Source organism: Salminus brasiliensis, chromosome 23 (assembly GCF_030463535.1).
Source record: "Salminus brasiliensis chromosome 23, fSalBra1.hap2, whole genome shotgun sequence".
Classification (NCBI taxonomy): domain Eukaryota; kingdom Metazoa; phylum Chordata; class Actinopteri; order Characiformes; family Bryconidae; genus Salminus; species Salminus brasiliensis.
Genome location: NC_132900.1, coordinates 11,867,775 through 11,880,532, shown reverse-complemented (window position 1 = coordinate 11,880,532; position 12,758 = coordinate 11,867,775). Strand labels below are relative to the sequence as shown.

The following is a 12,758-nucleotide window of genomic DNA, read 5'->3' as shown; positions in this document are numbered from 1 at the left end:
TGATTTATGTGACTGGTTTCCAAGACCTATTTCACTTTATACAGAATGTTTAATGGGACAGCATTGGGTTGGTGACTTTCACCAAAACTGTATGTGATCCATGTTCAGGAAATCAGCCCATAAAAAACAAGCTTTTGATGTTTATTCTTGTTTGGTTTTCTGCCTGATTCATCACATATTACAGGAGTATTCTGTGCTGCTGGACCGACCATCTGATCCCAGCCGACCCCAGGATGCTCTGCTGGACAAATTGAAGAGTCGTATACGCGATCGAGACAAAGCCTTAGAGGTACCACACACACTGAAATATAATAACAGCACATTACTCTGCAAGAAACCCTGGGAATACGACAAAAAACCCAAAACAGACACACGCCGTACTGCAAAAGGACAATTTTATCAAAATCGAAACCCCAAATTAAACGATTGCAACTCTAACCAGGCTATAGTAATATTTAGGATCACAAAACAGTTTGTGTCACAGTTTTTGAGTCACAGATCGTTCACAGATCATTTTTTTGATCAGCTAAAAAAAAGAAGGCAGATCTTGCCTTCAGCTAAAACACCAGAGAGTGTCATTATGATTAATGTATTATGGTCTATTATTAACAATATAATAAGGCAGTTATAAAACTTATATATCCAAATGTTTGTGGACACCCCTTATAATGATTGCATATAGCTTCTTTATGTTTCACCCGTTGCTGACACAGATGTACAAATACACACACACAGCTCTCTGGAGCAGATAAACATGAACCTGTTGACGCCATGCCTAATGCCAGGTGTTTAGAAAAAACAATGAATTAGCAGGTGCCCCAATACGTTTGTCCATCTAGTGTACATAACTGATCTTGTCTTCCATCTCTAGTCATATGGCTGTTAACTGTTACACCACTAGTAATCATAAGTCGCAAGCTGTGAATGTAAGTGTGTGTGTTGTGTGTATGTTTTAAGCGAGCTATAGATGAGAAGTTTCACTGTCTGGAGGAAAAAGAGAGTGAAGTGCGCAGACTGCAGTTAGCACTCCGGGAGAAAGAGAGAGACTTGGAGAGACTGCGCTGCATTCTGTGTAACAACGAAGAGACAATAACAGTATGTTAAAGTTGACAGTACTTCATGATTAAAATACAAGCCACTGAATGTCTTGTCATATGTGTTTTTGATACTATGTTGATATATGTGTGTGTGTTGTGTGAACAGAGTCTAGATGTCCTGGTGCGGGGTAAGGAACTAGAGCTGGAGCAGACTCAGGAGGCGTGTCGGAAGCAGCAGTGGCTCAAACAGCAGTGTGACGAGAAATATACAGCTGCTCTCAGAGAGAGGGACAATATCATCACACAGCTGCACACTACACTGCACACACGCAGCAAAGAGACAGAGGTAAACACACACGCACACACACACACACACACACAACCTGGCTGACTTTTTCAGTCCATGCTGATTCATCATGTCATGAGTGTGGGAAATACAGTATTTCAGTTAGACCAGAAAAACCTGAATTATTGCTGACTTGCCCAACTTACCAGCCCAACCAGTAAATTACTGTAAAATACAGTACTGTGCTAAATCTTGTGCACCTGAGAAAATGATTTGTGGGCAGTACGTACTTTGTTTGCTCTGAGAAACAGTAGTATTAGAATATTAAATTAATTTTTAATGTCAGTTCATTAACACTTTTCAAACCTCCTTAACCTCTTGTGCACCGTGACTTTTTTTTATTACACTCTAAGGATTACAATTCAGTAACTACATGGAAAGCAATGTAAACTAGCTGGGTTGTTCCTAAGTTATACCAGTGAGAAAAAAAACACTGATGGTTCTGCACAGTTTAAGAGTTAAAGGAAACCCGGTATTATTTGTTTTATATATAATCCAACTAATTTGACTAATTAGGGCTTTATTAAATGTGTTAAAAGCAGGACAAATGGGCAAACTTAGAATCTGAGCCACTTTGACAAGAGCCAAATTGTGATTAGACATTAGACGACTGGATCTTCAAAACAGGCACTTTTTGCAGATGTACTGTATGTATGATGTTCTATATATGATGATCTGTTATATAATAAATAGTATGTAATCTGATCTAATAGCAATGAAAATCATTTTTATCTGTGTATGTGTATATTGAAGGACCTAACCGCAGCACTAATGGCTAAAATCTCCCCGGGACCTAATGAAGCGGTGGAGGAGCTGAGGTCACGTCTGGCTCTGAAAGAGCGGCTCTTCCAGGAGCTGCTCTCTGACCACAGCAGACAGAGCCAGGAGCACCACACACAGGTGCAGGACCTGCTCAACACCATCAGCTCCAGAGACCAGTACATTCAGGTAAAATGACCCCCACACCTGCATTTTTACACAGCAGTCACAAGGGGGCTCTGCTTTGCATGGAACATTACAGCTACTGCTCTGCACATCTTTCCTGCTTGTGTCGCTCTTTTTTTTTCTACATCCTGTCCTATTCTACCACGCCATCGCTACCACACTGTCACTTTCTGTTTCAGTCTCTGAACATCTCTCATCTTTCTCTCTCCTTCTATTTGATTCTGTTTTTCTCCTTCTGCCGCTGCAAATATTGAGCAGCCAAGACGTGTTTGGTGGACAAAAGCAATTGCGTTATTTATGCACCTGTGGAAATTACAGCAGAAATACAGTGGTCTTTATCTGGGCAGCAAGTGTTTTTTTGCCCAGTAAAAGAAATATAGCTAATATTAATACACCTTCAAATTCTCATGGGAGTCTGATGTTATTTATAGTTGATCTATAGTTAGGTAGACAAATCGGTGCTTAATGATGGTAAATCAGGTGAGCTGGTGATGGAATTGAACAAATAAACCTAATTGAACAAATAGTAAACCTAAAAATGAAGACTTTAGACTCCAGACATGTCTTGGCTGAGCTTAATTGTGTAAATAGATTTGTTTGGTCTAACACACTCTCTTCCATCCTTTCTCCCTTTCCTTCTTTCCCTTATTTTGTTTCCTCTCTTTTTTAGGAGAGTGGTGAGAGGCTGGGGCAGGTTATAGCAGAGCGGACTCGGCAGCTGCAGGAGTTGCGAAAGCAGGTGTCCTCACAGGAACGGGAGCTGAGTGAGCTGACACGAGAGAGAGAAAGGGAGAAAGAGAGAGGAGCACCACTGGCCACAGAGATGGAGAGACTTCAGACTTTACTGAGAGAGAAAGAGAGTCTTATACAGGTGAGAGACGTAGGCATACACTAAGAAAAGAAATCCAACTCTACCTTTAATATGAATGTCAAGGTGAATATGATGAACTTGTTTTTCAGGATCTGATGCAGGGTCAGGAAGAAGCGATGGCGACCTCTAGACCAGTGGGGGCATCCCAGGGTGCGTTTTTTTTTTTAACACACTCTGTAAGTCTTTGAAGTTACAAAAGTTAGGCATGAAGGATAAATGAATTGTGTGTTTTAAACAGGAGCAGGTGACAGCAACTCAGATTTGGAGATACAAGCTCTTAAAGAGGAGCTTCAGATTGCCCTGAGGAAGCAGAGAGAGACTGAGGTACACACACAAACACATGCTCACTCCTCCTCCTAAATGTGATCAGTTTTACTTACCTTCAGTTCGCTTTTCTTTCTGTATAATTACAGCGGGAGCTCTCCGAGTTAAGGTCTGCTCTGACCGAATCGCACGAAGCCTACGCTAGCACAGACTCTGAGGTATCCTCAACACCGTGTAAAGCAGTGGGGTTCACAAATAAAGTTTAAGTTGACTCTGTGGAAGTAATGTGACTCTGTCCCTACAGAATGCTTTGGTGCAGCTGGTTTTGGAGTACCAGCAGTTGAACCAGGCTCTGAGAGCCGAGAAGAAAGTCTACCAGAACCTGAGCCACATCCAGTCTAAAGGAGACAGGTCAGAAACCAACTAGGATCTGTAGTTGATATAACAGATATATAACATATCACTGTTACTCAAAATATTTGAGGTCAATAGAAATGCTCCAGCATGACTTGGAACGAAATCTTTTTATATTGACTTCCATTGTTAAGGTTTTCTTCTGTAAAGTTGCCGTTTTGGAGATGCAAGGTTTTTGTGTGACAGTGACAATATATAACATCAGCCCAGTATATAACACCACATCATTAGATTTACCCATGTACCCAGTGGTACCTACATTTAGAATGTTTTACACAGGTAGGCAAATGTAGTGTTAGTAGTCGTGACGTCACTGGCTGAGGAATCTTTAATCGAAATATATATTTAAAAAAACAGTCATTAATAATTGTTACTATATTATTATTATTATTTAATTATTTATGCTATTATTATTATTAGCTATATATTGTATTTTATTTTACCCAGGTAACCCAGCATCTCCCATATGCTGTACAATATATCAAATATGTGTAAAAATTGGTCAAATTCAATTACCTGTCCAATTACAATAAGCAAAGATGTGCTGATACCGATTTGAAATAATACTGAAATTTTTAAGAAGTTATTGGTGTACATGAAACCAGAAAGCCTGGGAAAAGGACATGTTAAGCAACAAGCAACTATTTTGAGCTTTCTCTGTCCTAAATTCTAAATTCAGATGTCTACAAATAGACTAGACCCACTCTTAGATGCAAGCACAGTCCATTGAGCATTAGTCTGAGAAGCACTAGGCTGACCTGCATTACCATTCAAAAGTGTGAAGTCAGTTAGTCAGGAAATGAAAGCTACATTGTACAGTTGACTGTTGAACAGTAGTGTAGTTTATATTAAAGAGTGATTAAAGAGTGATTAAATCCCACCATATGAGTGCTATTGTGTCATTGCTCCAGCAGCACGGAGAAGACTCTGGCGTTACACACAGAACTGGACACGGTTCAGGCTCTGCGGGGTCAGCTGGAAGAGGTCCTGAGCAGGACCCGCGACACAGCTCTGGCACTGGACAGGGCAGCTAAGGCCCAGGCTGACTATGGAGGTGGGCCACAGCAGAGTTTGGGCTGCACGTTACAAACGGCCTCTGGGCCAGCAGGGGGCTCTATTCCTAACACTGTATAAAGGGGTGTGTCTGATAAGCAAGTTCTCCAGAAAAGCACTTCAACTAACAGGACGAACAAGTGTACTAACAGCAGAAGGTGTGGATGATTTACGAAGTGGCAAAGCAAACAAATGTGACATGTTTTTTATTTATTTTTGTGTATTTATTCTGTGTGTATGCTTTTTTGGGGAGGGTTGCAAGTGTGCAAGTGTTCTTGTCTGTTTTGCCATTTCAGTGTATTGTGTTTTTTGTGTTGCCGTTACAGCATTTCTCTGTAAAGTGCTGGTATCTGTATGGTCTGACTCATTCATTTTCTTTCAGTTGAAACCATCGTCGTTTACACACATAAAAGCCCGAATATGCCTAACTTTATATTTCACGTAATATGAAAGCAGTGATCGCCTTAGGCTTGACTTACTAATCCACGCTTGCTTATAATCGGAAATGGGGTCAGAGCTAGTTTAAAGCTTTAGTAATGGTGTGGTTTTTCCTAATTGTCCACCCTGCTTCCTGCAGTGTTTCCTAATGATATGAGTCGTTCTATTAAACGAGTGCCATTTCCACGTTGCAATTTTCAAAACTGTTGAGAGCAAACACTGAAAGGTATGTTCGTCCTTATTAATATTATCCTTTTTATTCAGACATGGGAGCCATGTTTAAAAAAAGTGACGGGGTGGTACATTTAATTCTGAAAATGTCCACAGTACTTTATGTTGTTGAATTCCTGACCTAGCACACATGCCAATCAATTTCAAATATCATTTTATTTGTATTAATAGTGTAAAATAATGTTCTAAAAAAGTTGTACCTATCTATTTTGCGTGACGGGTGGTTGGGTTGAGTCTGACAGGCCCTTTTTATCTTGAAAAAGCAACAAGTAAACAATGCAAAAGAACGCCAGAACTTGCCTTTTTTATCTTGGTTGCTCCAAAGGGATAAATGATGTCACTTCCTCTTTGTGATGCCATTTAAAGCAACAGTGCATTATTTATAGACAAAACAAGTGCAATGGGGTGGTCATGTACTAATAAAACGTGACAAATACTGAGTTACTCTTTAAGAAATAGTATTTTGTCATATGTAATGTTAACAGGAACACTTGAAATAATGTTTTGGAAACACTTTGGCACATTTCTGTGGCAGATACCACTCGCTTCGTAGAAAGACTCATATGCAACTGTCAAATGCAGTAGCTGGTGTTTCAATAGTGGTGTAGATTAGCTGTTAGCCTTGACATCCTGCATGGTACGCATGCTACAGTAGAGTTACAATAGCTATATTTTCCTCACTCGCCCATAGCTGCGGAGTTAAGAAGCCTATCTCAGCCGACTCTTCACACTTCTCTGTACTGGACGGTCTGAAACACAGTGCCAAATGAGATTTTGGACTTTTGTAAAGCAGCTTTCTCATCGGGTCAGGTTTCTCTACCGATATTCCTTGCCGGAAAAACAAACGCAGGTCATTACATGTACTTCAAAACCAAGAGAAATAAATCTACACCAGCTTTCATGGTCAGAACTGTTTTTCTGTATTTGATTCTTTTTCTTTCCTTTTCATTTTGATAGCCATATGATTACATGTGTCTATGGTAAAAGGGTGTTAGATGTATTTTTATCAGACATACGGGACATATTTTGGAGCACAAAACACTGGTTTAATATCACATATTATCACACAAGGTAAGTGAATAAGAAACGTAGTACACTACACAAAAATACACAATTCTTCATATGTGTTCCATTATCAGTATTTAAAGGGGCACTCCAGCCAAAACAAAGAATGTAGCCTTCACTCCTCCTGTTGTACACAAGCATAGTCACCTCTCACAGCAGTGTCATAATAGTATCTAGAGCAAGATTTTCTGGTTTAAAGATCAGAAAATCATCAACGATGATGTATCTTGAAGGTAGGAGGAGCTTAAGGAAATACTACAATTAAATATATATATATTTTTTACTTCTACATTCTTAGCTATGCTAGCAACCAGGATTTCGATATCGATAAGGCTGAGATTCTTAGTGGAAGTATGACTTTTGCATAATGCATGCTGGGATTTGTAGTGAGATAAATGAAAACACAAAAAAGATACAAGATCATGAATTCTGTCAAACCAGTGAGGCTGAGAGATACAGTGCTGTACTACGGATTAATACACAACATCACACATAACGTGCTAACTGGTGTTTTTAGGCCGGAATGCCCCTTTAAGGTAATTCATTTGCTCTCAGTCGTTGAAAAGGTCCATAAACCTGAGCTTGAAATAGTCTATGTAATATTTGCTCCTGTACTGTTCATGGGCACATGCATGTTAGCTGTGCATGCGTTGTGATTGCATGTCTACTACATGTGGGAGGATAATTGAAATTCACAACTCTGAAAAGCCAAAAGCAGTTTAAAGCAGCCCCCCCCCCCAACACTAATGGCTGCATACGTCCCCCTGAGGGCAGTGCTGGCTTTCTGTGGCCCAGTGGTTTGAGTATAATGTGCTTCATGGTCGGATACCTAGCAAATCACCACCTCATGCCTCTACACATACATACACACATACCCTATATGGACAAAAGTATTGGGACACACCTTTTAATCATTGCATTTAGGTTTTTCATTCAGTCCCATTGCCACACGTGTATAAAATCCCAGCACCTAGCCATGCAGTCTGCCTTTACAAATAATGAGTTGCTCTTAAGAGCGCACTAAATTCCAGTGTAGTACAACAAGTCAGTAGGTGAAACTTTTAATAAGTGGTTCTTATTGGAAAGTGGAAGCGTTTAGGAACCGCACAGCGACCCTGCCGCTGAGGCCCGTAATTCATAAAAGTGGCCAACGCTCTGGATCAATAGTATATAATAGTAAATAGGAATAAAGAGTTCCAACTTCATCATAATGGCTATGGGTTTAGGTTAGGATGTCATAAAAGCGCTTGTAGGTCCAATGTTTATGTGTCCCAATACTTTTGTCCATATAGTGTATATAGTGGCATATTACAATGACCTGGAGCAATCGTCACACTGTAAAAATGTCAGATACTCTCCACCGTTCATGTTATGGAGGCCTACTCCATCATAAAGGCCCTGATATCATCACTTATGAGAGTGTAGCAGCATACATGCCTGCACAGAACTCCTAAGCGCCTAGTCGCCCTGCTTTGTGAAAACTGCTTGAGCTCTGACTGCATTGTATAACATGGTTGTTCTTGCCAAGGAACACTGAGTTCAGATATGTGAGAATAAGCCTCGTCCACCAGAATCCTCTAAAACCCTGCTTAGATATCAGCTCTGTCTGAGAGCGAGTCTGTGTGCCCACGTTCTAAACCCCATTACAGCCCAGTGAGTGGACGCATGGCTGCTTTGTCCATATAAGCTCAATATTGTTCATCTGTCAGACTGAGCCACATTTGACCTAATAGATCTGCCCCCCCCCTCTCTCTCTCATGCTCTTTATCTCTCTCTCTTTCAACCCCCCCTTTTTGGCCTTTCTCTATTTCTCTACTCTTTCTTTTTATTTATATTTTTATTATCTCTAATTCTCTCCCCCTCTTTCTGTCCTCCTCTTTCTTTCTCCTACTCTTCTTTCTCACTCTATCTCTCATCTATCTCCAGCTTTACATATTTTGACCACCTACCTAATAGTGGGATTAACCAACCTTGGCCTGGATGACACTAGCGAGACATTGTGGCTTGAACTGTATTAGGTGATGGAAGGTATTCATTATAGAGGTTAACTGGTATGGAGACGTCTTTGATCCCTGTCTGGCATCAGTGGCCCGTGGGGAATAGCTGTTATGCTGTTGGGAGGCACTCAATGTGTAAGAGGTCCATTCTCGGTACAGCTTCACTACAGCAGCTCTAGAACATCCCACAAAGTTAATGGTTTCCAAGATGCTGCCACCCTTCACTCACTGTCACAATGATATCTAAATACTTTGACCCTCTCTGGTTTTGAATGAACTTGGCCCAGAAAGTCACGAGACAGGGTTTGTTGCAGGTATACCAGCACACCAGTCAGCTGTAGCAGAGTGCAAAATGGTCGTCATGGTCAAAGGACGTCATTTGACTGATGTCCAAATGGTCATAATAATGGGCTCCCGGGTGAAGGATGGTAGTATCTCGGAAACCTCTAACTTTGTGGGATGTTTTAGTGCTGCCGTAGTGAAGGTGTAACAATGATGGACTTCTTGCATATTGAGTGCCTTCGAGGGCGGCTGATGAATGTTGTGTTGTCCCAATGTTCCAGATAGGAATTGTGTGTGTGTTTGATTGATCAGTTTCTCGAATTGGACTTGATCGGTGGACGTGGTTTGAGAGCGGTAGAGCTTTTAGATGGTAGCTGATATGTGAGTTGGCAGAGGGGGCTCTTTTTGGGATTCCTGGGCCTGAAGTGCATTAAACTAGACTATATTGGGGGAGGATGCTTTTAGATGCATCCAGAATTTAGTGCTTATTTTTGGAAATTTATTGCCAGTGGGAAACTGGCTAATTTAGCTCTACATTCGTGGGAGATGTTGAAGAGTGTTGGACTCAGGACACTGCAGCCACACTTCATACCACTACTCTGTCTGAAGTACTCAGTCCTTTTGTTCCCTTTCTTTCTTTCACTGTATATCTCTTCTCTCTCCCCCTTCTCCCCCTCTCTCACTCAGTCACACTATCTCTGCCAACGCTTCAGGCCTCAAATATGTGAACTGAGCTTATGTAACTCTTTAGCACAAGTCACTGTGCTGGAGTTTCATGCTCACCATGTGCACCATGTGTGTGAGGAATGAGGCACTTTATGGTTATTTTTGTAACTCATAATATATATATAAATATATATCATTATATATATTTTTTTATGTTTGTTGTATATCAGGATACTGACCTTATTCTACAGTCAGACATAATGAAGTATGGAGGCTTTATGATTTAGCACTATTTGTATAGAATATATGCTAAAGAACTTTTTTTACTGTGTGTGTGTGTGTGTGTGTATGTCTGTTTGTATTTGTGTGTGAGAGAGGAAAAGGGAGGGAGGAAGGGAGGACGAGAGGACGAGCGTGCCAGTGAGAGAGCAACAGAGAGAGAGAGAGATAGAGAGAGAGAGAGAGAGAGAGAGAGAGAGAGAGAGAGAGAGGAAGACATGGGCAGGGCTTCAGTTGGCTCAGGAGTGTCTCTACTAACTTTTCCACTTTAGCCTCATGACTGGCTCTGGATATTTCGGGAAAAGGGCGAGCGAAGGAGAGAAAGAGTGGAAAACACATTAAGAAATCAACAAAGGAATACTATAAAAGCAGGACCTTCGAGAGGAAAAAAAGGAACTATGGAAAGAAGGTCAAAAATAGCACCTGAAAGAAAATGAGTAGCTCCAGCTCCATGCTGTGTTTTTCCTTCTAGCCTACAGCTCGGATGAGACTGAGGACGACGAGGACGCCGAGGATGACGATGATGACGAAGAAGAAGACGGTGGCAGTAGCAGTGAGGAATTCACAGACAGCATAGAGGACGATGGTGTGAAACTGACCGCCCAGAGTCTGGCTAACACACAGGTAAACATACACCATTAAATAAGCCATATATTTTCAGCTTCATCAGTCATGATGGCCCTGTGCCTCAGAGAATCCTAGTGTATTGGCAGTGCTTTTCTGTGGAGACTAGATAAACTGTGTGCATTTGAACACCTGTCTCAGGAATGGGTGGACTGCAATGCAGCTTAATAGGAAGGGCTGACCCCAGACTTTAGAAGACCATCAAATATTACCTTACCTAACATTCTTTTTTAGGTCATTTTAAAAATTCAAGACATTTGTCTTACACATTAGTAACACACAGATCAGCCATTGCATTAACATCACCTGCCTTATATTGAGAAGGTCCCCCTTTGTGCCACCACAACCGATCTGAGCATTCGAGGATTCCACAAGACCTTTGAAAGTGTTCTGTGGTATCTGGCACCAAGACATTAGCAGAGTCCTGTACGTTGTGGAGAGGTGGGGCCTCCATGGATCGTATCAATGAGTCTTACATGCCCATGACCCTGTTGCCAGTTTACCAAGTGTCCTTTCTTTGACCATGTTTGGTAGATACTGACCACTGCATACAAGAAAAACCCCACAAGACCTGTCTGATGTTTTGGAGATGCATGGCCCTTGTGTCAGATTCGTACGCTTGCCTTTTTCTCACCTTCAAGACTGTTCACTTGCTGCCTAATATATATACACCTCTTGACAGATGCCACTGTGGATGAAGATAATCATGTTTTTCACTTCACCTGTTTATACGTTAATGTTCTGGCTGATGTATGGCTGGTGTATACGTATATACTTTTATATAGAGAGCTTTTTTGTTGATGCTATGTAGCTTTTATAGTCATTTTACAATCACCTATAGCTCAGTTTATCATTCTGGACAGACGAAAAACAGCCTCAGGTTTCCTAGCCTCAGAGTGTTTACAATATTTGCACAGAACCAGCATAGGAGATTGATTTTATACATTAATGTGCTGCCAAATTGGTTTTAATCGTATTATTATTATAAAATATTGAAAACAGTGATTCCTGACTGTATATACGCCAATTAGCCGTAACATTGAAGGTAAAGTGAATAACACTGGGCCTCATGCCCCAGACTCTTCCTAATAATGTTTTCTAAAATTGGTTAGTTCTTGAGACAAAATGTGAATTAAAAGCACATATCTACTGCTCCTATAATGATTGGTCCCATTAGTTTTTGTAAACTGAACAAATCCCAAATAAGAAAACATGTCAGAATCTTTCACAGTTGGTAAATGAGGCCCATTGAATATCAGGTTACAATGCCACCTGTCAAGGTATGGGATCTACATATTAGCCAGTGAGTGAACAGTCAATTCTTGTTGTCCTAAAAGCAAGAAAAAATGACAGAGACAGAGACAGAATCTGAGCCATTTGATAAGAACCAAATTTTGGTGGCTAGACGACATTGTCAGAACATCTTCAAAACATCAGACAGGTCTTGTGGGCTGTTCTCGGTATACTGGGGTCAGTATCTACCAAAAGTGCTTCAAGAAAGGGTAACTACTGAACTGACGACAGAAAACAGGAGGCCACAAAAATTTGATGCAGTTCATAGAGGCCCCACCTCACAACTTATAGGACCTAAAGGATCAGCTGCTAACTTCTTGGTGCCCGATACAATAGAACACCTTCAGAGGTCTTATGGAGTCCATGCCTAACTGGCCGTGTACCTCAAGATGTACACAGTTCGGCAGGTGGTTTTAATGTTATGGCTGATCAGTGTAGTTGCACTATGCTGTATGTAGACAACTGCTCATTCAGTGTTTCTGAAGTCAGTGGTATTAATTAAGGGAGTTTGGTTACAGCAATGTTTAGTGTAACATTTGTAAGAAGTTTGTGTTTATGTGCTAATGCTAAACCTCAGGTTATGATCGTTATTTAGTAGTTGATACCCTACACATATGTATTCTGTCTCATCCTAGCAGAATGCTGCAATGTCAGGAGGTCCAGTGAGCAGGGGTCTGTCCCAGGGGGCCATGGTGGGAGAATGGCAGAATGAGACGGAGCAAAAGAAGAAAGGAAAGAGAGAGATGGGAGAGGGGAAAAGCCAGCTCAGCCAGGCAGGCTCAACCACACTCTGTCAGAGCAGGTAATACACACACACACATGCATAGACACACACATACAAAAAAAAAAAGTACCTCATTACTCATCACTGATTTTATGCTTATTTTGTGGAAAACTGGGATTTCTTTACAGTTGGGATAGGAACTGGGGAAACTGGGGTCTCAGCGTTTGTA

At 41.0% G+C, this 12,758-nt stretch overlaps 1 protein-coding gene across 10 annotated transcripts in view; it reads left to right on the top strand.

Moving 5' to 3' along the window:
* Positions 1 to 12,758, top strand: part of LOC140545966 (myomegalin-like) — an 86,320-nt gene that overhangs the window by 49,306 nt on the left and 24,256 nt on the right. For 6 of the 10 annotated variants that reach the window (XM_072669056.1, XM_072669058.1, XM_072669055.1 and 3 more), the window contains 12 exons: positions 185 to 289; positions 958 to 1,095; positions 1,204 to 1,383; positions 2,137 to 2,331; positions 2,999 to 3,199; positions 3,289 to 3,349; positions 3,438 to 3,523; positions 3,613 to 3,681; positions 3,768 to 3,874; positions 4,789 to 4,931; positions 10,361 to 10,512; positions 12,441 to 12,607. In XM_072669056.1, the coding sequence (XP_072525157.1) occupies positions 185 to 289; positions 958 to 1,095; positions 1,204 to 1,383; positions 2,137 to 2,331; positions 2,999 to 3,199; positions 3,289 to 3,349; positions 3,438 to 3,523; positions 3,613 to 3,681; positions 3,768 to 3,874; positions 4,789 to 4,931; positions 10,361 to 10,512; positions 12,441 to 12,607 (1,604 nt within the window). The remainder of the gene's footprint in view (positions 1 to 184; positions 290 to 957; positions 1,096 to 1,203; positions 1,384 to 2,136; positions 2,332 to 2,998; positions 3,200 to 3,288; positions 3,350 to 3,437; positions 3,524 to 3,612; positions 3,682 to 3,767; positions 3,875 to 4,788; positions 4,932 to 10,360; positions 10,513 to 12,440; positions 12,608 to 12,758) is intronic. The other 4 variants (XM_072669052.1, XM_072669060.1, XM_072669054.1 and 1 more) reach the window with 3 other exon arrangements.